A 23,192-nucleotide genomic window follows, 5' to 3' on the forward strand; every position below is an offset into this window, starting at 1 on the left:
CGGGTTGAGTAAGGAATAATAGACTGGTGCATTCAAACCAGTGACTGGTTAGGCACAGTCAACTATACTTATTTTTTAGTTTCCAATGTAGATTCTCTCCTACCACCTGTAGTCTCTGTTATTGGTGGGAGACAATGAGGTTGTGATAATTTATTTGTACTATATTAACCAAATGTAGGAGAGTGGGAAAACTTGGTGCAAGTGCAATTTTGGATGGTAATTGTTGATGGAGGTTTAGCCTGGATTAGACACCAGTCTAATAGAAAATGGATCATTTCATGTTTGAAGATGTTTGGGGGGTGAATCCTTCATGTTTGGGGGGTGTCTCTGTTACCAAAAATGAGACAGTAGAGCACTGCTAGTGTTATGATGGGCAAAATATGTCTTTCATTGTGATAGACTATTTCTAAGTCATCTGTGTTGTTTCTTGCTATTGTCAAGCAATCTTTGTTTTCCTTGAGACCATGAACAAAATTATCTACCATTTTTGCTAATGATAAAATTTTGAATTGAACAATGATAAAGTTTATTAGTAATCATTAGTCAAAGGTGTTGAAATTGATAGTGAACCCAAAGCTCCTAGAAATCACCTGCAACCAAAATGCATGTTAGATCTGTGTCTAAGAGAGAATATGATCCAAAAAGCATGCCTACTTTGGTGATTTGGATATTACTGCAACACTACAAAGTGTCTTACAGTGTTTCTCATTTTCTTAAATAATAGGCAATTAGTTCATGATTTCATCATATCTTATAGTGGAACAACTCCAAGAATCTTGGGTAAATTGCTTGCTATAAGACTTTCTTGTATAGGACACTCAATAATGTGGGCTAAGTGGTGGGCACAAAGAGGAACAAGAAAGGATCTATACAAGTGCATGGTGCAGCAGAATTCAAAAATGAAATTATCTTAGTTTCATTTTGATTCTTCTCTGTTACCCTCACATACATACACAACTCACTTCAATTCTTCAATGTTCTCAAACTTATACACATCCCTTATCAGTAGATCTGGTCATAATTCTCCTAAAATTTACAAATACTCCTAGAAATAGCAGCTACCTAAGACTCAAGAATTAGATATAAATGAGTTGAGACCAGCATTTATAATTCTTGAACAGGATTGAAAATAATTTTGATTTTGTAAGATGATTTGATATGCAACAGCAGAATTCATCCTTGTGTACTTCTAATTTATAGGACTAGTGCCTTATCCATTGGGCAAGAAATTGACTATTGGCGGGAGATCTAATTCAAATAACTTGTATAAGAATTAATCAACTGTAATCACCCATCTCCATTCTTATGCAATATCCCTTTTATGAACTCATAAACCTTACTGATTTACTGAAGCATTTATATAATTGCTTGAATTAAAAGCAACAATAAAACCAGCATACAACCCATCCAGACTACATTCAGCCAAATAAACCTTAATTAAATGACTTCAAAGTAAACAAACCCATAAACTGGAGACAAAAATTGATGATCCATAGATATAGTGTAAATACCCCTTTGTATTATCCTTTTCATATGACTAATACAATAACCGATAGAAAACCAATTGAATGCCTAGAATAGATTGCAATTTCTGTCATTTCAATTTGTTTATTAGAAAGTACAATGGAAGAAAACTCAAAACCTCTGCATACTATTGGACCGACTGAATATGTACTCTTCTTGAAAGAAACAAAAAATTCCACAAGTCTTGGACCATCACAATGCCTTGAAAACTCATTTATATAGCATGAGTTGCAACAAGCAAATGGAAATTGTGATCTGACAAGTGTCCAAGGAACAAAGCATCATACAAAACACAAAAACAATCACAACAGAATTCCAGGCATATCAAATATTCCTTCAAGTAGGCCCGTTCTAGTTTTTGTTGTGAATCATTAACTTCTGATTTGTCTCTCATTATTTTGGCTCCTCAGAATACGTGGCTACCAAGCTGGCCAAAGAAGGATGATCTTATGATACCTCCAAATTAGTTTTCTCCAACGGGTTCTCACTGCTTTCACCCTGAGTAGGCATTATTACCTTTTTCCCTTCTTCTTTTTTCAGTTTTGGTGCAGAGGTGTCAATAACCTGCACCTCGTCTTCTAGTCTCTCATCATCATCTGAACTGTCCTCCTCTAACTACTTGTCCAACAGAAGATTTGTCATCTAAGTGTCAAATTGTATATCATCCAGCCAGCTAAACTGTAGGATATCATTTTGCTTTTTTAAAATATAACCAGCCTCCTTTTCAAAACCAACAAATTCTTTCTTCAAAGAATCAAAAAATAATTGGACTTTTACCAATTCCTCTGTCGTGGTGGCCCACTAGGCATGCCCCTTTTCATTAATAACTTTATTTATCCTTGTACAGAAAAGGTCATCCAATTCTTTACTCCACTCTTCCTTATTTTTCAATTTCTTCTTTCTATCCAAGGCACAAGGAAATAGATCAAATTTTTTATTCTTGTACTTATTCAAATAAGAAACAATTTTCAGTTGCAGAGCAACTCTCCTATTATCAAAATCTAATAGGTCATTAGCAATATCATACAATTTTTCAACATGGTCATTGGAAGACCTTATAACTGAATAACATAGAAGGGTGATTTCCTTTTCCCTTCTTCCCCATTTATTAACAATAGGCTTTAGGGTATCATCATGAGTTTTCAATTCGTCCCATATATCTATTACTTTTACCAACTGATCAAAGAATAAAGGCTACTCAATTTTGTCCACTAAATACATTAGAGCCTTTCTAAGCTTATCCTCATACTGTTTATTTAACTCTACATGTAAGGCCCATAGTTTGCTCTTCTCTTCTTCAAATTCCTCAGCTGTATAATATTCAGGCCTTTGAGGTGTGTCTGGTATCTCTACAAGGGGGGTGGATTTAAAAGGTTCCACTGGAGGATGGGGGTATGTTATTCTTGGCCTTGTGGATTTCCCCATTGCCTTGTTTTCAAGTTCAATTCTCCTTTTTACCTCCCTATTATAGGCCTCAAGAAGTGTTTCATATTTATTCTGTAACTTAGACATAACCTGTTCCTCCTTAGTAGTGGCCAACACAAACTTAGAAGAATCCACATTCCAATATGTTGCCTATACATGTGAAGTGTCAGAAACCCTTCTTACAAGTATATTTCCCATCAACCCAGACTCATTTGATTGTGATGGTGTGGCTCTAGATCCCTTTCTCAATGACCAACTAACCAATGCAGCTTGATCTTCAATAAATGAAGTGCCTTGGAAGTCTCTTCTATTTGGGTCTTGTAACTCCAATCCACTTGAAACAGAATTGAAAATTAATGCATCTGCAATATCCCAATTCGACAATAATAAAATGTTAGATGCCTTTATCATTTTCCTCCCCTCCTCAAGGCTTATATTCTGCAATTCCTTCATCATTTCTTCTTTAATTTGGTTTTGCATGGAAGTTTCATCCATTTCTAGATGCTCTGTTTTCATCTTTTTACATTTCTCCTCGAAAATGTTCATGTTTGTCCTCCATGCAAACTGCTGAAAAGCCCTTGATTTCACAAAATTATCATCAGTCAAAAATTGATGACTTGCCTGCTCTAATATAGGGTCCAACTCCCTGCCTCTATAATCAGCTATTGTTAGATCCAAACTTGGGAGAGGAAGTTCTGGAGGGTTACCCTCATCTAATTCTACTTGAGTAATAAAAATATCTCCTTGTGATCCCATTTGTTCAACCTGTTCACCAGTGAGCTGCTCTTCTCCAATCCTCAAAGGGGACTAGGTGGGTGAATATTCCTCATCTTGAGGCCTTTCTTCTATCATTACCTTTTGACTCTTAGGACTAGGCTCTTCAGGTCTCTCCTCTTGGGCTATATTGGTAGATCCTATTATTTGTTTGCCCTTGTCTATAGGAATCCTTTTATTCTGAATTATAGTATATCTGGGCCTCTTTTGTACAATTATTTTATCAATTCTCAGATTTGGAGTGAAAGCCAACCTCCTCATGACCTCTCTGGCCTTATCAGGATATGAATCAATAAAAAATTGTTTCTTTTCATTCATGACCTCCATTATTTCAGGGAAAGTATTCATGAGCTTACTTATTTTGTCAACCTCTGTAATAGCATTATCGAAAGGATCATATTTATTATCAAAACAATGAATGAATTCTAAGACTTGGGAATAAACTCTCCATTTTTCCTTTTTAGTTTCCTGCTCCTGCAATGAGAATTCATTCCTTATAATATCCTCTCGATAATAAGAATCATGCTTGACCGGTCCCAACTTGATTCTATGCCTCAACACTTGATTGAAAAATCTCTCAGAATCACAAAAATGGGGATGAGAGATAACCATCATATACTGCTCCAAAATTTTATGCAAAAAGATCCATCCCCCTTTTGTAATCACAAACTGATGGGCCACTGTGTAGGTAGGGAAAAATGACCCTAATTTCCTTTTCAACAAAAACATTTCTTCCACTCCCCCTAACTACCATAAAACTTCAGCCATTCCCACCTTCAAAGGAACTTGGTAAGGCAAAACATGAGGGTTCCCCTTGAAACCATAGATTCTAAAAATAGTAGAAACAGGGTAGGGGATGATATCTCCCCAATTATGTGAAACTTTCAAGTCATGGGGTTTATCCATAGGCCTAATGAGACTCATTAGTACCCTATGGATTCTAAGATTGTCACTCAATATGAGGCATCTCAATTTAGCAGCAAAATATCTATCAAATCTGACAAAACTAGCATTACTTGCATCCCAGGTCATATCTGCACTCTACAACTGGGCTGGCAATATTTCCCCATTCTCCTCTCTGTTTAGTTCATCTCATTACCAAAATATGGCACTCCTTTGAACAAAAACATATGCATTAATAGAGAGTAGTGACCAAAAGTTTTTTCCACCTTGCCCTTCGCAATCCCAACTAAACCAATGTGAATTTCTTTAGCCAAAAAGGAAGAAAAATCAAAAATAACATCTACACTGAAGGAAGCAATCTGAACCATCATGTACATGAAACCAATGGGCATAAATTCTTGCTCATCTTCACCAAAAACTCGGCATAAGGTCCTGTATATCTCTATTGCTCGAGAAGTGAAAAGACTCTTCTTAAAAGGCTCTCTAGAGGTTGCAGTAATTATTGGCAAAGTTCCTATTGTACCAATATGTGCCCTTAGTGCACCTCCCCTGATTACATCCTTCTTTTCTTTATATTCATTCTCTAATTCTAGTAGATTGATTTGCACATGGTAGTCTGATAATGGTTCCAGGTGAAAAACCTCTCTAATTTCTTCAAGAGTAATCGAGACTAGAGGCACACCATCCTTTCTTCTTACAACCCTAATGGCTTGGTCATAATTCTTAGCAATGGCTTCAAGCAAATCATAATCCATGAAAACACTTGGGACTACTAACTTTTCCAAATCAAAATTCCAGACATTAGCATGCAGGGCAAACAACTTTCTTTCTGAAAACCACTTTTTAAACAAGATAAGGCCAGTTTGAGTAGTTCTTGCATCCCTAACCCAGTTCCCCTTGTCATCTAGGCCATCACCAATTTTAAGCCTAGGGTTTAAGGAAATTAAATTTTTAACTTGTGCAGGCTGTACAGTAGATTCTGGGAGTAATTCTAATAAATCATCGTGTACATTCCTATCCATATAATTAATTTTCCCAGAGAATGGTTTCTTAGGAGGCATTTTGACAGTATTGAGAGAATTGGAATGCCACAGAGGTTATAATATAAGTACTTACTTGACTTGCTGAACTTGTTCTTCTCTGAACTTCTAAAATTTCTCTCGAACAACAGAAGAATAGTTTCACGTCTTTACCAGGCTTAACACGACACAATCAATTAGGCTCTTGTGCTCAGAAAATTTGCAATCTCTGTTCGCATGGGCCTAGAATTAATGAAAATCTTTGTGGTATAATCTGTTTCTCCCACAAGTGAAGCTTTCACTTATCATAAATGCATCGAACAAAAAAATAGAGTGGCGTCGCACTTTCTTTTTTAAACTTTTGCCATTGATCCTTGAAAAGTCCTAAGATCTGGGAATGACAACTAAGCTGACTCAGCTTTCTTCTTAACACATTGGTAGTCAATCCAATAAAACACCTCCACCTCTATCTTTCCTTCAAGGCTGGTGCTTCAAATCGGGACCATGCATGACTACACACATGTGTCATCAACTTGCTAACTCGTTATACATAATTCTCGAGCACTTTTCCACAGTGAGCTTGCAATGATCACTGATCTTACTTTAATCGTGTGGTAGACAATTGAAACAACCTTTAAGAACACGATGGTGGGTCCATTGCTCATTAACTCACTATACCTAATTTTCGCACATCTCTTTATAGTGAGTCAACGAGCGTCATCAATCCAGACTTGATCTTGTGGACAACAATTTTACTTCAACAGTGGTGGGCCACACTAGCTAACTCGCTATACTTAACTTTCGAGCACTTCTTCATAGCAAGTCAACGCCACCCTTTGGTCCTAGCTCGATCTCACAATCATAAATCTTCGTACCTAGTACACAGGAAGTGGGTCCATGATATCGCTGTCCATGATATGGGCCTTGGAGATTTCTACCAAGCACTGGTCAAAAGTTTGACCAATGAATGGCAGAAAATGTGCTGATAATGCAAACATTTTTTGACCACCGTATTCATCGAAGTTTCGACCAACCTACTGGATGGTCGAATTTTCAACCAAAAATTTTTCAACCAATGCCATCTAGTTTTCTACCATGCATTGGTTGAAATTTCGACCAATGCCCCATAGATTTCTACCAAGCATTGGTTGAAAGTTTGACCAATGAATGGAAAAAAATGGTTCAACAACCTGAACATTTTTTGACCAACCTATTGGTCAAAATTTTGACCATCTAGTAGGTTCATCGAATTTTTGACCGAAAAATTATCGACCAATTCATTGGTCGAATTTGGTCAAAGATTGGTCGAAAAATGGGTTGTAATTTCAACCAATAAAGGTCAAAAAATGAGCCCAAATGTACTAGTGGGTTATATCAAAATGTTGTAATAGCAATAGCCATCTTATAATTCTTCCTCTTGCAACTACTTTTTTCATCAAATATCTTATAGAAAAATGATTAGTGTGAATGAACACCTTATATCCTATTATATATTGATTGGTTTTATATATAGTGTATACCAAAGCTGGAAACTCCTCTTTAGTTGTTGTATAATTTTTCTCTGAAGGACTCAAAAAATTTCTAATGTAATATACTACATGGATGTTGTCCTTCTCATATTTTTTTCCTAGGACTGCTCCAATTGCATAATTTGATGCATCTATGTGAATATGAAAAGGTTCATCCTAGTTTGCTCTTTTAATAACTAGAGCAATCATTAGTGATTGTTAATGTTTTCAAAAGCATTTTGACAAGCATTTGTCCATTCAAAGGCTAACTATTTATTTAGTACATTAAACAAAGGTCACGCCCTTTTGTTAAATCCTTCTATAAAGCATCTATAGTACCTACATGTCCTAAACACTTCTCGCATCAGTTTGATTTGTAGGTGTCACAATTTGTATAATTATCTCAAACTTTTATTCATTCTTTTGAAATGTGATGACCCAACACAATGCCTTCTTGAATCATTAAAGAGCATTTCTTGTGATTGAGAGATAGCCTATGATCTTCATATCCTTTCAGCAACTTGTCCAAACTTTGAAAAGCTTCATAAAAAATCTCCCCATGGACTACAAAATCATCCATGTAAACTTCTACATAAGAAGTTGTAAGATCCACAAAAAATGCAAGAATTGCTCTTTGAAATATGGTTGGAGCATTACATAACCCAAATGGTAAAACTCTATAAGCATAAGTACCCCATGGGCAGGTGAATGTAGTCTTATCTTGATCATCTAGAGCTATCTGGATCTAATTGTTGCTACTAAACCCATCCAAGAAGGAAAAGTAATTGTTTCCAACAAGATTATCCAAAACTTGATCAATAAAGGGTAATGGAAAGTAGTATTTTTTAGTTTCCTTATTGAGCTCTCTATAATCAAAACATACTCTCCATTTTCCAATTTTCTTTGGAATAATAACCAATGGAGACACCCATTGGCTTTCTGATATTGGATAAATAAACCCTACTTTCAATAGTTTTTCAATCTCTTCTTTGAAAAATTCTCTTAAAGCTAGATTTATCCTTCATTGTCCTTGTCTAATTGGCTTAACATTTTCAATGTAAATATGGTGCATACAAACTTTAGGATGTATATCGCACATATCATTATAATCCAAAGAAAATGCTTGAGTATGTTGTGTTAGCACCTACTTGAGTTTCTTATCCTTGGTCCATGTTAAATGTGCATTGGTTATGAAAGGTTTATCTTTTTGTTAGTAAATTTGTTTTGCTCTATTAATCTCATCTTGAACTTTTTTTATCAGTGAGTTTAGAGATCATATGTCTTGATTAAGATGATGCGAAAACACTTTCTTGTTCAATTTCTTGTTGGTTACCATTCCTTCCCTCTTCTTTTCTCAAATCATTTTGAACAATTTCTTGAAATTATTTGAAATTATCCTTTAATGTAATCATTGCCAAATGTACTACCCCATGTTTATCATCTTATTTCTCATCATCCACCCACAAAGAAGAATTTCACATTAAGTGTAGGTTTTGCTGATGGAAATAATGATAGTTCCTTTTGTTTTAATCCATTTGATATTTTCATGCTTCCCACTCAAAAATCTATCAAAGTTGCTATTGTTGCAAGCAAAGGACATCCCTGAATTATGGGATACCCCATATCCTTTCCTCTTTCTTTCAAAACTAAAAAGTCAACTTGATTATCCCATGTTTCTATAGTCACTGTGATGTCTTCCAGGCTTCCTTTTGATTGAGTAGTAGAATTATAAGCTAACATCAACATAGTAGATGTGGGTTGTATGTTTGTAAGTCCCAAGGATTTTGTTGTGTCAATTTTAATTATATTAATTGATGCTCCCATGTCAATCAAGATATTCTCAATTTCTATTTGTACAATCTTTAAATTAATCAGTGGTGTCCTTCGATCACTAAGATTTTGTGGAAGGAATCTCCTAGATAAAACATTTGTGATGTTAGTTCCCACTTGGACTATGGAAGGCATCTTTTTTGTTTCTTCCAAAGTCTTTATGCATAATGTTTTAATCAATTTGTTGATCTTAGGAATATCCTCGATAGCCTGTAGAAGTGGGATTTCAATGTTAATTTAATTTATCCTTCAATAACTGGGAGTCCAATATATCTTCATAATCTTCTTTGGCATTATTTTGTTCTTCTTAATCCTTAAACCTTTCAAGGTAGCGTACCTTTCTAGAGTCAGTCTAATCTTCTCAAGGCTTAGTTATCAGGGTTTTATTGGTTTCTTCATTTTTTTTCTTTTTCCTGAGGTTTGACATAAGCTGATATAGGAATAGTTTTGTTTCTTAAATGTATGTCATTCACCTCTATGAAGTTAAGACGAGAAGGATTTTTATCAACAACATTGGTTTGTCTATTCCTTGGATTAGGCACTAGTTGGGCAGGTATTTGAGTTTGATTTGCATGCTCATTTGGTTGATTTGGCATAGGATTCACATTTGGTGTCCACTACTTATTAAAGTTTTGATTTGTTTGCCATTGATTATTTGGGTTTTGCCAAGGAGGTTGATTATGTTTCCAAGGAGGTTGTTTTCACCAAGGCATGTTTAAGGGTTGATTGTTCTTATTGTTCTGATTGTTCCAACTAGTGTTGTTCCATTGGTTTGCATTATTCTGTTGGTTTTGATTATTCCAACTATTTCTTCCACCATATGGTCCCTAATTTTGATTCCTCTACCCCTAGCATTATTTTAATCTTGTTCAGTTTCCACTACCTTATTTTTTATATTAGAGTGAATTTTACAAGTCTTTGTATCATGTGATCCATCACGTATAGCATAAAATTTAATAGTATTCAATGGGCATTCTCATAGCAAATGTTTTCCTCTACATTTTGAGCAGTAAATAGTTAATGGTTCATAATTCCTCCTATCTGACTATCCATTTTGATGAATAAGAATATATGTCTTAAGATTTTCTATTTCTTCCATTACTTGACTAAAATCAGGATGTACCCCCCTTTTTCTTAGAACCCCTTACTCAATATCTGGTTCTAGAATAGTTACGACAAATATCGATAATCTCATGCAGATTTAATCTATTAATGTCTCCCTTACCCATGAGATTCAAAGAATCTCTAGAGTCAGCATTGATTCCTTTTAGAAAAGTGGTCTTTGTGATATCATCCGTTAAACCATTCCCACATCTCCTATGGACAAATTGAAATCTATTAGCATAATCTTCCAAACATTCATCATCCATACGCCTCATTAAGAATAGCTCATCCTTCTTATCCCTGACCCTTCAATAGTTGTGATATTTATCCAAAAATACATTTTCGATCTCTTCCCAAGTTAAAATGGGTCTAGGTTGAAGACCCGTAAACCATGTTAAGGAATATTCGTTTAATGTTGAAGGGAAAAATTTTAAATTTTGGTTATCAGATGTATAATCATAGGTTTGATAGAGGACTTTAAATTCAAAAAGAAATTGATCAGGATCCTCAGAAGTCTTCCTGTGAAAATTTGGCAAATTGGCTATTGAGATTTTTCTTAGAAGGTTCATTGCCCCTGCTATTTATATCTATTGGATATTGAAATGTCCTATCAAGAGGTGGATTTTCTTCATTGTGATCAACCATGTTTTCTTTGTGATTATTTTCAAGTTGCTCTTGAATCTCTTCGTTAATATCCTCTTCAATGTTTTTACCAAATATATTTTCATCCTGGTATTCTTCATTCAATGGTTAATTTTTTCCTTCCCCCAAATTTTGTATAAGGGGCAAATAGTGTCCTAATTGATCTCTAAGTCATTTGTTTCATCTCATCAAATTGTTTTAGCACAAGATCCCTACAAACACTGATTGAATAAATGGACAAAGTCCTTCAAACTATTCATATGGTTAATCCCTGGCAACAATGCTAAAAATGGTGTGCAAAGTCATTGTTTTCTCAATTTGCATCATTTAATTTTTCATTCAAATGTCTACCAAGGCATGTACAAGGATGTCTTCTATAAGGATCATTCAATGAGACTTCAATGATTGAGATTTTTTGCCCTATAAATTGTGAGTAACTTGTATTGTTGACTTAATCCAGAGCGATCTGGAACTTTCCTAACTAAGCTTCTTAGTTCTGACTCACTCCTATTTTAAAACTCAAAATGGATTCCTAACATGTTTCTTTCGTATCTTACCAATCTAAAATAACAGTAAAGTTTCTATCCAATCTATTCAAAACATTACTATGCCAAAAAGAAATGATGCTAACTAATGAGAAAAATGCTTTAATTGAACTACAACAAGTAATCTAATTCTAAACAATTTTTATCAACTTTACCATATCTTTATCTACCAAAAGTTGTCTATTTAAGTTGTGTTCCTATTTTCTAACATTGTATACTTTGTAAAGAAAAAAACAATTCCTATTAAAAATAATAAACAAACTATCTAAAATATGTAACAAAATCTACCTTATCATCTTGATCCATTTGAGAAAAATGATTTCCATTTCCAATGCATCCAAAACATGAATAAGGTCCAAAATGATTTCTTCCATTATCAAAACATCTATGTTGAGTCTGAAATTGAGCCTTTTCTTAAAACTATGAAATACTAACACAATTCCTAAACTAGCTTCCTAAATTGTCAAACTTTCAAATAATTTTTTTGGATACTATTACAACTTGCATATTCAAAATAAAGTAGTTGTGGCCCCCTAAAATAGAGTAGCAGAAGAATATATAGTATTGCTTATTCCAAAAATAAAAATAGTCAATCGCATGTTCACGATTGACTAAAACAAAAAGAGGATAGAACTATGAGTTTTGTTAAATAGAAAAATTCCATCAAATGTGTGTCAATCATTCATAAAAGTATGCATTCATGCTTTAGATGACTCATTGTTTTCTTTAGTTATGTCATCCAGTTCTTCAGGTGACTGGATCTCTTGGTATGTATAGTTTGATCCTTCCCAAATATCTTCGCCTAAAAACTTGTGAGCATCTTGAACATGGTAAAATGTATAACAATATCACAAATTTACATAATCCAATTCAAATTGACAAAGGAAAAATATACATTTATCAACCGAATATCAACATTAATCTGTTAGTTCAAAATTAACTATAAAAGTCAATAACCTATGTACAAATGCATATAATTCCTATTATTTATACACATTAACTTTCAAACTATGTCTTTTTGGTTGTTGAAAATAGGAATACAAAGATGTATTAATTGATGCCCATCATGCATAAAGGGGAGATAAGTAATGTTGAAGTAGAGAATTTTGATGAATATTTGAGGCATATCCATGAGGAGGTGAGGAAGCACATTAAAAAAATGAATACATAGTATAAGGCTAAGGGTGATGTGAAAAAGGGACATAAGAAATTCCAGATTGGTGATGAAGTTATCGTTCATTTGAGGAAGGAAAGATATCCAATGGGTATATATAATAAGTTGAAAATGAAGAAGTTTGGACCATGCAAGATAGTGAAAAGGCATGATTGTGTAAATACCTATGAAGTAGAGTTTCTAGCTAAACTAAATATTTCACCAATATTTAACATTTCAGATCTGATAGAATATTATGAGGGAGGTGATAGAGATGAATTTGTAGAAGAATAGTTGAGTATTCCAGCATCTACTTTAGCTACAAAGGAAATTAAGGAGCTATTGAACAGTCATGTAGGAAGAAGCACAAGGAACATAATATATGAGGAGTATCTGGTCAAATTGAAAGAGAGGCCAGTGGAGGATTCATCATGGCTAGTATCAAAGGAGGTTGATCATCTCAGTTTTCCTCTAACTACCTAAGACATGACAGGGTCATTTATCAAATTACCTCAAGTGTCTAATGCAGGCGCGTCCTAGGTGTAAGAGGAATCTTGCATCATCCTAAAATATTTCTATTTCTAGTTTTCTAGTTTTTTTGTTTTTAGTAAGGGTTATTCCTATATAGAGTTGGCATTTGTAGGAGCTTGCTAATTTAAGTAAGTTGGTATTATGTGCTCAGATTGTTCTAATTTCATATATGGAGGTTCATCTTAGACATATCAAACTTTCAATTGAGTTTTATTGTCATATCATATGTATTGGTGTAGTTATTGCATATTTTTTGTATGAGTTTTGGTGATCCAAACTTCAGGTCCAGCAATGAAGACCTAAATTGCTCCAAAACAAGGTGAAACCTTGGCAAATGGATACTTGCACGATCATTTGTAGTAGATTGCCAGCCAAGGATTCCATAATGGGATCGGGTCAACAATTTTATAGTTATGGTCTATAGAAGTGGAACCTTCCAAAAATACAATTTTTATTTTTTTGAGTCAATTTTATGTAATAAAATGTAATGAAATGATATAATATGAGGTTGGTTGGTCTCAAGGATTTAGGCTTACTATCTAGAACCTTCTTAGGTGGTTAAAAAGTTCTTATATAAGGAAGACCCGTAGGTTGTCTAGGGCAATTCTAAGTGATAGTCACATCTCTATCTTGCAAATAGTTGTAAGGAAAACGTCATGTTAGTTTGCATATTGTAATTTTGTAATTCCACATTTGCATTATTAATAAGAAGCCCATATTTTGTTATATTTTGTTCTTTCAATTTGTGTTGTTTGTTGTGGAATAAAGAGGAGCACCGTTCATCACCAAATAAGATAAGAAGATGGATTATATACTTCTCCAATTCTATTAATATATGAAAATACCTTTTTTATAGACAACATGAACATCATATCTATTGTTATGGAAGAGTAGATTAAGAGAAGATCTTAAACCTTTTTTTCTCTCTAGAAAACTACCATGATGCAATAGGGAAAATGATCCAATAGTGGCCTAGGATAACTTTGGGCACCTATAGTTCATTATCCATATGTCAAAACTTGTTGATTTTTTAGGTGAACCTTCGTAGTGAGTGAAGAGCTTAAAGATAACCTTTTAGATTTACCACATTTATGGAGCTATCTAAAGAACTCACAGAGTGCAAGGTGGTCTAAAATTTACATTTAAAACCATTCACCCAAAAATCTCCCACTAGCTTCTCACCCAAAAAAATGTACCTTTTACACAAATAGACCAATCAAAAACCAAGAAAACTATAAAAATGAACAAAATTGAATAACAATTGATGTTCATGGTGATTTAGTTTGGCATGTTTGTGTGTAAGTACCAACAGATTTTTTGGGTTGTAATTAGGGAGGAAAGGTAATGGTTAATGTGGCAACATTTCGTACATGGGTGAAATTTGGCTTGTTTCCCCTAATGGGTAAGAGAAAAAAAAAAGATCAAAATCACAAAACTCATAAAAATAGAGACAATAGATGATCAAACCTTCATGAAGGATAATACATAAAGGATAATACTTTTTCTCTCTAGCTTATTAAATTGATGAAATTACATAAATGGGAGATGAAAAAGTGCATACTAAGCTGCATGAATCCAAGGTTGAGGAGATTGATTATTTGGAGGTGTGGTAAACATAATGGTTGTATATGGTAGAAAATATTGACATTTTCTTGGTTAAATTTTAAAATTTTATATTGAATAAGGCCTATAGGGTATTTACTAAAGGTGCAATACAATATATAGGAAAGAGGGGTGGAGGATTGGCCGCATATTAGAGAGGTGACAAAAAATAAGATTGGGGCAATAGTTTTTGAAAATAGGTGGCTTCTTTAGTGTGTCATGAATGCATGTGCTATGATTTAGGTTCACTAAGTGAAGCTCCTATGAGTAGGCTAAGGATCTCAACATGGAAGTCATCAATAAATTGATGAAGATAACATGATATGCAAAAGAGATAAAAGAAAAATTTCTTAATTAAACATGGGGTACAAGAAGATCATGTCATATTTTGGATTCTACAGGTTTAGCTAGGACTTATAGTAGGAATAAGATAGGATACCATGGTAAAAGAATTTATGTCCTATGTACATTATTGAAAAGAGTGGCAAAAGAAAATAATATAACAATCAAAATAAATGATGGACATGACAATAAGATGATAGATCATGATGACTAGTTATGTATCACGTGAATATTTATAAGATATACAAACAATTTTATATATATGTTAATATTGATGAAATTTAATTTAATTTGTAGCATTTATTGTAGATTAAATTTGAACAATTCATTTCAAGATAGTTTTCGGCACCTCATGTCTATGAAGGGGCCAAGAATATGTTATTTTCAGTATGAATGAAGTCATTAACAAAAGTAGAAAAAACAATTTATGGAATTGTTTTTTTTTTTTTTTATGATATCTTTTCATGGTGATGAATCATGTTTTAAATTATGAAAAACTGAAATTTGTGTACCCAACATCCATCATGTTGATTTAAATATATAAAAACTGACTCAAAGATTTCATCATTTTGTGAAATGACAAAGAATTGCCTATGTTTCTAGAAATGCCAGTCTTTCTCATAATATATAACTTTTCTTTGAAGCTTGCATCATTCATATGCAAATGTGACTTCACTTGATAAATATGAGTCAATTTTATGTTCTCTAGTTTCTAACTTACATGCTAGTTTGAATAATCTTCATAAATAGGAACTCTAACATTTTCTTCTCTCCTTTGTTTTTTCATTGCTCGAAGCTTCTTCTTTTTTAGCATTGAAACAAAGGAGGAATATGATTAAATCACATTAGATTTTGAACTATATGTTTAGTTAAACAACTCAAGTAGTATTCTACTACCATAGATCATGATATAGTTCACTTTTGTATGTTAATATAATAAATCACTCAGAACTTAACATGATATGTTGAGTACATTGCTAGATTAGTGGACAAATTAGTAAAAGATGAAAAATATGTAGCTATTCCATGTTTCACAAGCTCATTAGAAGTTGAGAATATTTATTTAAAGATTTTATTTAGTGTTGTAAATAAAAGGATTAGATATTCAACGAAGTTCAATATAGTGTATAGTAGGTGAATGATGTATAAATCACTTATCTATTTTTTCTCCAACAAAGCTTTCTACTAATATCTCATACCTTGAATAAAGTCTTCCCTCCCTAATTATGGTCAACATAGGTGTGATATTTGATTTTTCGCTATCAGCTTATCTAGAGATACAATAAAATACATGGATCTAGATATATTCCTAGATACTTCTAAAATTTCCCTAGATTCTAGAGATGGAGGATATCCTTATCATATATATGTAGTAATACAAAGTAGACTATAATTGAGCATCCCGCACCAAACTGTTGTCTTCATCTTATTCAATGAGTGAACCAAAACCTATCATTGGTCACAAACCATTTGTGAAGTACTATCTAGTTGAATCTTCTAGCTCATTATATTTTATTAATATTATTAGATGTTTGTGAATCCTTATCCTTCAAACTCCGTCGTGGCCATTATCTTGCTTTAATAGTAAATCATAATTGATGGACATGTTGGCTTGATGAATAAGTTTTAAACTTTCCTGAGCTTTGATGGAGGAAGGCAATGAAAATGAAGTTAAAACAAGCTCCCTCTAAATAGTTATGATTACTAAAGAGCCAACTAGCTTCACACAAAGAGCTAAAAAAGTAATATAATGATTTAGAAACTTAGAGAAATTAGATTTCATCTTCACAAATATTGATTCAATAAGTTGTTGATGATCTAGTAATTAGTATTTTTCATAGATTTATAATTTGAAAACATTGACTATAATGTTGAAAAAATAGAAAAATAATTTATCACCACTACATTGAGATTAGTAATATTGTTTAAAATCACAAAATTGTTAACATTTGCATAGTTCACTTCTAAAATAGTCACATGAGAGTAGAAGCTTCTTGAGACCATATTAAAGAATAATCATTCAATACTAATATATATGGTCAATTAATAAAAAAATAAGGCCTCGATAGATCATTTATTTAAGAAAATAAATTGAGGATGGTCTTATTTTAAGACAATTATATATTATTTTATGTCGAAATAAATAAATTTGAGAAAGAGAAGACAAAACAAGTGCTTCCATGCAAACTAGAATTGATTGTGTAAAAAAGAAGATAATAAACTTGAAAGAATCTAAAGAAAGAAAGTTCAAGTAAAGGCATAGAAAATTTCAAACTTTAAGTAATAAATAAAAAAGGATCATCTTTGATAAATGAGCGTAATTGAAAACATCAAATTGAACTAGTTTTCATTGAATAGAGTCTTACATATAGTGTAAGGAACACCCCTTATAGTGTTGGTAAAGTACTACTCAATTACCCTTGTCCTTTTTGAAAAAAAGACATGTGGGGAGAAGGCGTTTGTGAGCTATGGGTAGAAATTGGTTGGCCTAGCAAATATTGTTCTAATGGCTACCATATCTATTAGCCTCTAAGTCCCTAGAACACAACTCGTCATAGCACATGGAAGTGGATGGCCTCTATCTTTTCTTGTGAGGAGAGAGGTTCTCTTGGTTGGCTTGACTTAGGCAAGCTTTTTTTTTTTCAATAGTTGACTATCCCTCCACTTTGTACACAATATTCTATGAATATTACTTTTGAAGAAGAGAAAAAAGAAGATGGTTACATTGGTTGCATACTGTTTGTGGTGTTATCCCTATAAATGAATGGGGCAATCCAAAAAATAACTTGATCTTACTAATTTGGTATTAATTACATAGACTTTGTTTGAACTTAGCCCTTTTGTACATTTGTGTATTAGTTAGACTTGGTCAAGTTTGATTTTATGGTGTTGTTTGTCTACCACTTTCATTTTTTTGAATATGGTGTAGGGGAACACCCCTTAGAGCATTGCTAGAGTATCACTTGATTCTCCCTCCTTACTTAGTCTTTGGGTGTGTTTATAGCCGGTTCTTGACTAATGGGTGCATATAGGTTAATGGTGGAACTAGTTCTAGTGGTCACTACTATTCATAGCCTCTAAATCCCAAGAAGCCTACTCTTTGTAATTGAGTGGGGCTAGATGCCCTCTACCTTTTCTTGGAAGCAGTTGGGGCTCCTAGCTAGTTTGGTGCAAGCAAACTTCCTTTCATAGAGTCAGCTATTTCTTTGCTTTGCACCCAACAATTCTTTTCTAATACTTTTAAACAAGTAGGTGGTCTCATTGGTTGTGAGTTGATTGATGATTCTATCCCTAGAATTGCTCTGAGCAATCCAAAAAAGAAAAAGAAAATCCTTTTAATTCTACATTAATTGTATAAAACTTGTATGACCTTAACCCTTTTGTATATTCGTCTATGTTGAAATTGTAATAGTTTGATTTCATAAGTATGGCTCTCTACCACCATAATTTTTATAATACTGTACTATTCTTTATTAACAATAAAATTAAATAAAAATACTTTTAAGAAATTTATTTATTATTACATATACAATTATCTATTAAAGGGGTAAAATATTGAAAGAGACATTAACAATTTATACCAACTGCTCTGAAGGGATTTTACCTGGTTATACGTGACTTAACGACTGACTGCATTGTCCAATTTGAGCTCATATACAGGAGGGAACCCGTTCTTAGAATAGCAGGCAACAGAGTCTCTGAACCCCCGAACGTGCACCGTATTCTCAGCACCACAACATTTCCACAAACACGAGCGAATCTTCGCCAGAAAGCCGCCGAGTCCGCGAACATCCTCCTTCTTCGCCACGCAAGATTTCAGTGAACCCGATCGATTCCTCGCCACGCAAGAGAGAAATTTGTACAGCCGGGCGAATTCGTCCCTGTTACAATCCAAATCGGCTAGAGCCACCGTGGTTGCACGCAAATGGCATTTCCCCTTCTCTGGATCAAACCAGCACTCGATGTCGATCGCCCGATAGTCAGGGTCAATTTTGCCACAAGGAATTATAATTGGCTTTTCTTCTTCAAGGCGCGACCAATCAAATTCTTCTTCCTCCGACAGAACAGCATCGTCTTTGTGCGCTTTTGCTCCTCCACCAATGACTGCAAACATCTCGCCTTTCACAATCCTGAGCTTCAGGTCATTCGAAGGCTTCATATTTTCCACCCAATTTCCAAACGAGTACACCTCCCTTCTCATTGACCGGGGCAACCGGTCACATATGATTTGCACGACTCGGCAGAAGAGTAGATTGATCTTGCCGTACAGCCATGCTCTCACAGCTGTGCTGAACTCCAAAAGCGCTGCTGTAAAGCTCACCAGAGTAGGAATCACCCAGTAGACTTGCCTCGTCTGCAGAAACAGCCCCGCCAAGTTTACAGCCTTGAGAACTTTCTCCTCGGAAATGGACAAATTTACAGGCAAAAGCAGATCATTGTCTAGAATTTTGACGGTGTGGTTATCCAGTATTAAACTGTCAAGCACATCTGTTAAGGTCATGACACCGCCTGTGGCCACCTGTTGCCAGAATTCTTTATACCCTTTGAGAAACACGGTGTTGGGAGCAGCGTCTGCAAATTCCTGCAAGGCATGCCAGATTTTATCGGTGATGTAGTAACTCATTTCCCCGTTGAGATTCAACTTGTTTTCTCCTCGCCTCTCTAGATGAAACTCTTCACCCAAATACGATGAGTCTTTCCGATTCTCGTTTAACCGTTCTTCCCTTGTCGCCGTCGGCTGATCTGGCGGGACGGTTACATGGCAGCGCACAGTCTTGTACACGCGACCTTTAAAACGTTTCAGCCGATGATAATCCGCAGAGAGGCCCAAAGGTAAGCGGCACCTGCTGAAGAAGCAGCCTATTCCACATTGTATGAGAGCCCCGACTGGTGTCAGCTTCCCGATCTGCCAAAACCCTAGGCATAGTTGCAGTGACAGCAACCCAATGTTCACTATTGACTTGGTTGACATCCTCCTTCCCCAAGACACCGCGTCTTCTCTTGTTATCTTCCTCCCTTAACCTGGCTGTCTTTAAATTTAGATCTAAAAGCGTTTCTTGAAGCACAAGGGTTGCAATTCAAAGAAAAAGCGTTTCTTCCGCAACAAGGGTTGTAATTCAATGAGAAAAAAAGGGGAATGAGCTTCCGTAAGAGGGACTTATTTATTTCCTGTAGAAGATGTCTACAATAAGTGACATCCACATAATTTGAGCTATATGTGACGTGGGAAAAAAGAATAATTACAATGTGGGATCTTTTACATATTTCTTATCATCTTTTATTTTTCTTTCATCTTTTTTTTTGAATCTCATTCCTTCACAAGAATCATATCTTATATTTCTCTCTTTCTACGAGACTTCCAAAAGAATAATTAAGATGTAGGATCTTTTACATGTTCCTTATCATCCTTTATTTTTCTTTGATCTTTTATTTTGACTCTCATTCCTTCACAAGAATCATATCTTATATTTCTCTCTTTCTACGAGACTTCTAAAAGAATAATTAAAATGTAGGACCTTTTACATATTCCTTATCATCTTTTATTTTTCTTTGACCTTTTATTTTGAGTCTCATTCCTTCACAGAAATCATATCTTATATTTCTCTCTTTCTACTAAACTTCCAAAAGCATTATATTTTTAAAAATACAAATATAGCAATAAAATTTAAAAAAATTAAATATTTTTTTATTCTCTAAACCAACATTTATTTAACCATCACATTTTCCAATATATAGATGCATTAAAGATATAATTAGAAACTATTTTTCTAATCTCTTCTTTTCCTTTTCAATATCATTGTGATATTAAAAATAAATACTATATATATATATATATATATATATATATATATATATATATATATATATATATATATATATATATATATATTCAGCCAGCAACACAATGCTTAATATTAACTTCGCTGACATCCACCTTCCTCAAGACATTGCATCTTGTCTTGTTGGTTTCATCCCTTAACCCATCTATACTTCAAATGAGTTTTCATAACCTCTTATGCTAGTCATCTTGTTTAGAATTAACCTAATTACAAAATACTATAAATCATACAAATCAGAGTACATACTTTTGACACCTTTTTCAAATATATAGTAAAAATAAAAGAATTATTAAAAAATATAGATGTTTCATATTTGTGTAAATTAACTTCTCACATACAAAAAAAAAAATTCTTAACATCTCTTTTTATTTGTCTTTATAATTGAAATCTCACTGCACCACCAAAAAAATCATATATTTTTAAAAATCTCTACTTATTAAACAATAATTTCTCTCTTAAACAAAGATGTTTTTTTCTAATCTGTCCATTTACTAATACTAAATATATAAATAATAAAATAATTTTTGTTTCCTAAAACACCACTTTATTTAACCATCACACTTTCAAATAATCAAATACATTAAATGTACCGTCAGAATTCTATCCCAATCTCCAATAACTCTGTATGAGACACTTTGTGAAGGACCACGCAAACACATTCCACTCTCGAGGAATCTTTGCAGGCATTGGTACCTTTACATTGTCCAATAAAAGCTGAAATGATAAAGATGTGATAAAAAACCATATAAACTTGTATACATTGTACATTTTTAGATTGGCCATCTTAATTACCGTACAAGTTTAGACACATTCAGGGCCATAAACCTATGGCCTCCTGGACTAACTTTGTACAGGGCAGTCTACTTGCGTTCCACGTTCTCTGGAATAATTGGACTCTTGTCGGGGAATGTGTGATTCATTCCATCGTCCACGGAATGGTTGTACTTAGATTACAAGCTGAAATGCGAAAGATGCCATGTACGACATATTGAAGGTTTACTCTGCCCATCTAGACATTTGAGATAATTAAATGCACCGACGATAAATACTTTCTGATTTTCTTGGCTTCGAATGAAATGAAAGATAGAATGCTCGTTTGTTCACTCCAATAGGTATGGACCCTAAACAGTTGAGGTTTACCTTTACATTTTAAACGTTTTGCAAGCTCGATATTATTAAAACTAGCTATATATACCTCTATATATATTACGCCGAGATTAATCGTTCTCGAGGCGCCTATTTTTATTTAATCTCAAAGTTATTTTAATCGAAGTTGGGATTAATGAAAATAAAAATAGGCGCCTCGAGAACGATTAATCTCGGCGTAATATATATAGAGGTATATATAGCTAGTGGCAGTCGCGGCGCAATAGGAAAAATATTTACTTTTTATTTTTTATTTTGATAAGGTTACTATAAAATTGTTAATTAATTTTTAATTAGAGTTGTATGAAGTTAGTATAAAATTATGCTTCAAAATATTTTTAAAAATTTAATATAAGGAGTTTAATATAGATTAAAAATATATTTTTTATTTTTGGGATATTGTAATGTAAAATGTTATAGTCATACATAGATATATGGTTAGGGACAAAGTTACCATTATAGTTAATGTTAACCTTAGGGATAGAATTAGGGTTAGGGTTAGCATTAGAGTTAGGGTTGGAGTTAGGGTTAGGGTTTGAGCTATGGTTAAGGTTAGGGATAGAGTTATGGTTATGGTTATTGCTAGAGTTATGGTTATGGTTTAGATTAGAGTTATGTTTATGCTTAAGGTTAGGGTTAATGTTATGGTCATGGTTAAGGTTAGGGTTAGAGTTATGGTTATGATTAGGGTTAGTGTTAGGTTTATAGTAAGCTAATGTTAGGGTTAGGGTTAAGGTTTGAGTCAAGGTTAAGGTTAGAGTTTAAAGGGTTAGGGTTTGAGTTAGGATCAAAATTAAGGTTAGGGTTAAGGTTAGAGTCCAATTATGGTAGAGTCAAATCCAAAGTTAGAGTTATGTTCATGGTTAAGGCTAGGGTCAGACTTATGCTTATAGTTAGGGTTAGGGATAGGGTTAGAATCCAATTATGGTAGAGTTAGAATTAGGGTTAGAGTTAGGGGTAGAGTTATGCTTATGGTTAATGTTAGGTTTAGAGTAATGCTCATGGTTAAGGTTAGGGTTAGAGTCATCATTATGGTTATGGTTAGGGTTATAGTGGGGATAGGGTTAGGGATAGGGTTTGAGTCAAATATATCTTTTAATTTAATATAAGGAATTTAATTTAGATAAAAAAAAAAAAAAAATTGGGATATTGTAATGTAAAATGTTATAGTCATACGTAGATATATGGTTAGGGACAAAGTTAACATTACAGTTAATGTTAACCTCAGGGATAGAATTAGGGTTAGGGTTAGCATTAGGGTTAGGGTTGGAGTTAGGGTTAGGGTTTGAGCTATGGTTAAGGTC

General features: G+C 33.8%; 1 protein-coding gene across 2 annotated transcripts; it reads right to left on the reverse strand.

Annotated features, from left to right (window-relative positions):
• Positions 1-11,746: 11,746 nt before the first annotated feature.
• On the reverse strand, positions 11,747-20,006 carry LOC149572011 (uncharacterized). 2 transcript variants are annotated; one of them, XM_089810367.1, is made up of 2 exons: positions 18,507-20,006; positions 11,747-12,094 (listed from the first exon to the last, which is right to left on the reverse strand). In XM_089810367.1, the coding sequence occupies exon 1, from the start codon at positions 19,872-19,874 to the stop codon at positions 18,522-18,524; it is 1,353 nt and encodes a 450-aa protein (XP_089666493.1). In that variant the 5' UTR covers positions 19,875-20,006; the 3' UTR covers positions 11,747-12,094; positions 18,507-18,521. The 2 variants fall into 2 exon arrangements, with proteins under 2 accessions (XP_089666493.1, XP_089666501.1); XM_089810375.1 differs by having other exon boundaries at positions 11,820-12,076.
• Between the last annotated feature and the right edge of the window lie 3,186 nt (positions 20,007-23,192).

Source organism: Cupressus sempervirens, chromosome 2 (genome assembly GCF_028749045.1).
Source record: "Cupressus sempervirens isolate cs-2001-9-10 chromosome 2, ASM2874904v1, whole genome shotgun sequence".
Classification (NCBI taxonomy): domain Eukaryota; kingdom Viridiplantae; phylum Streptophyta; class Pinopsida; order Cupressales; family Cupressaceae; genus Cupressus; species Cupressus sempervirens.

What these genes read in the sequence shown, in the direction of transcription:
- LOC149572011 (XM_089810367.1), bottom strand. Translation starts at nt 19,874, where the DNA reads ATGTCAACCAAGTCAATAGTGAACATTGGGTTGCTGTCACTGCAACTA.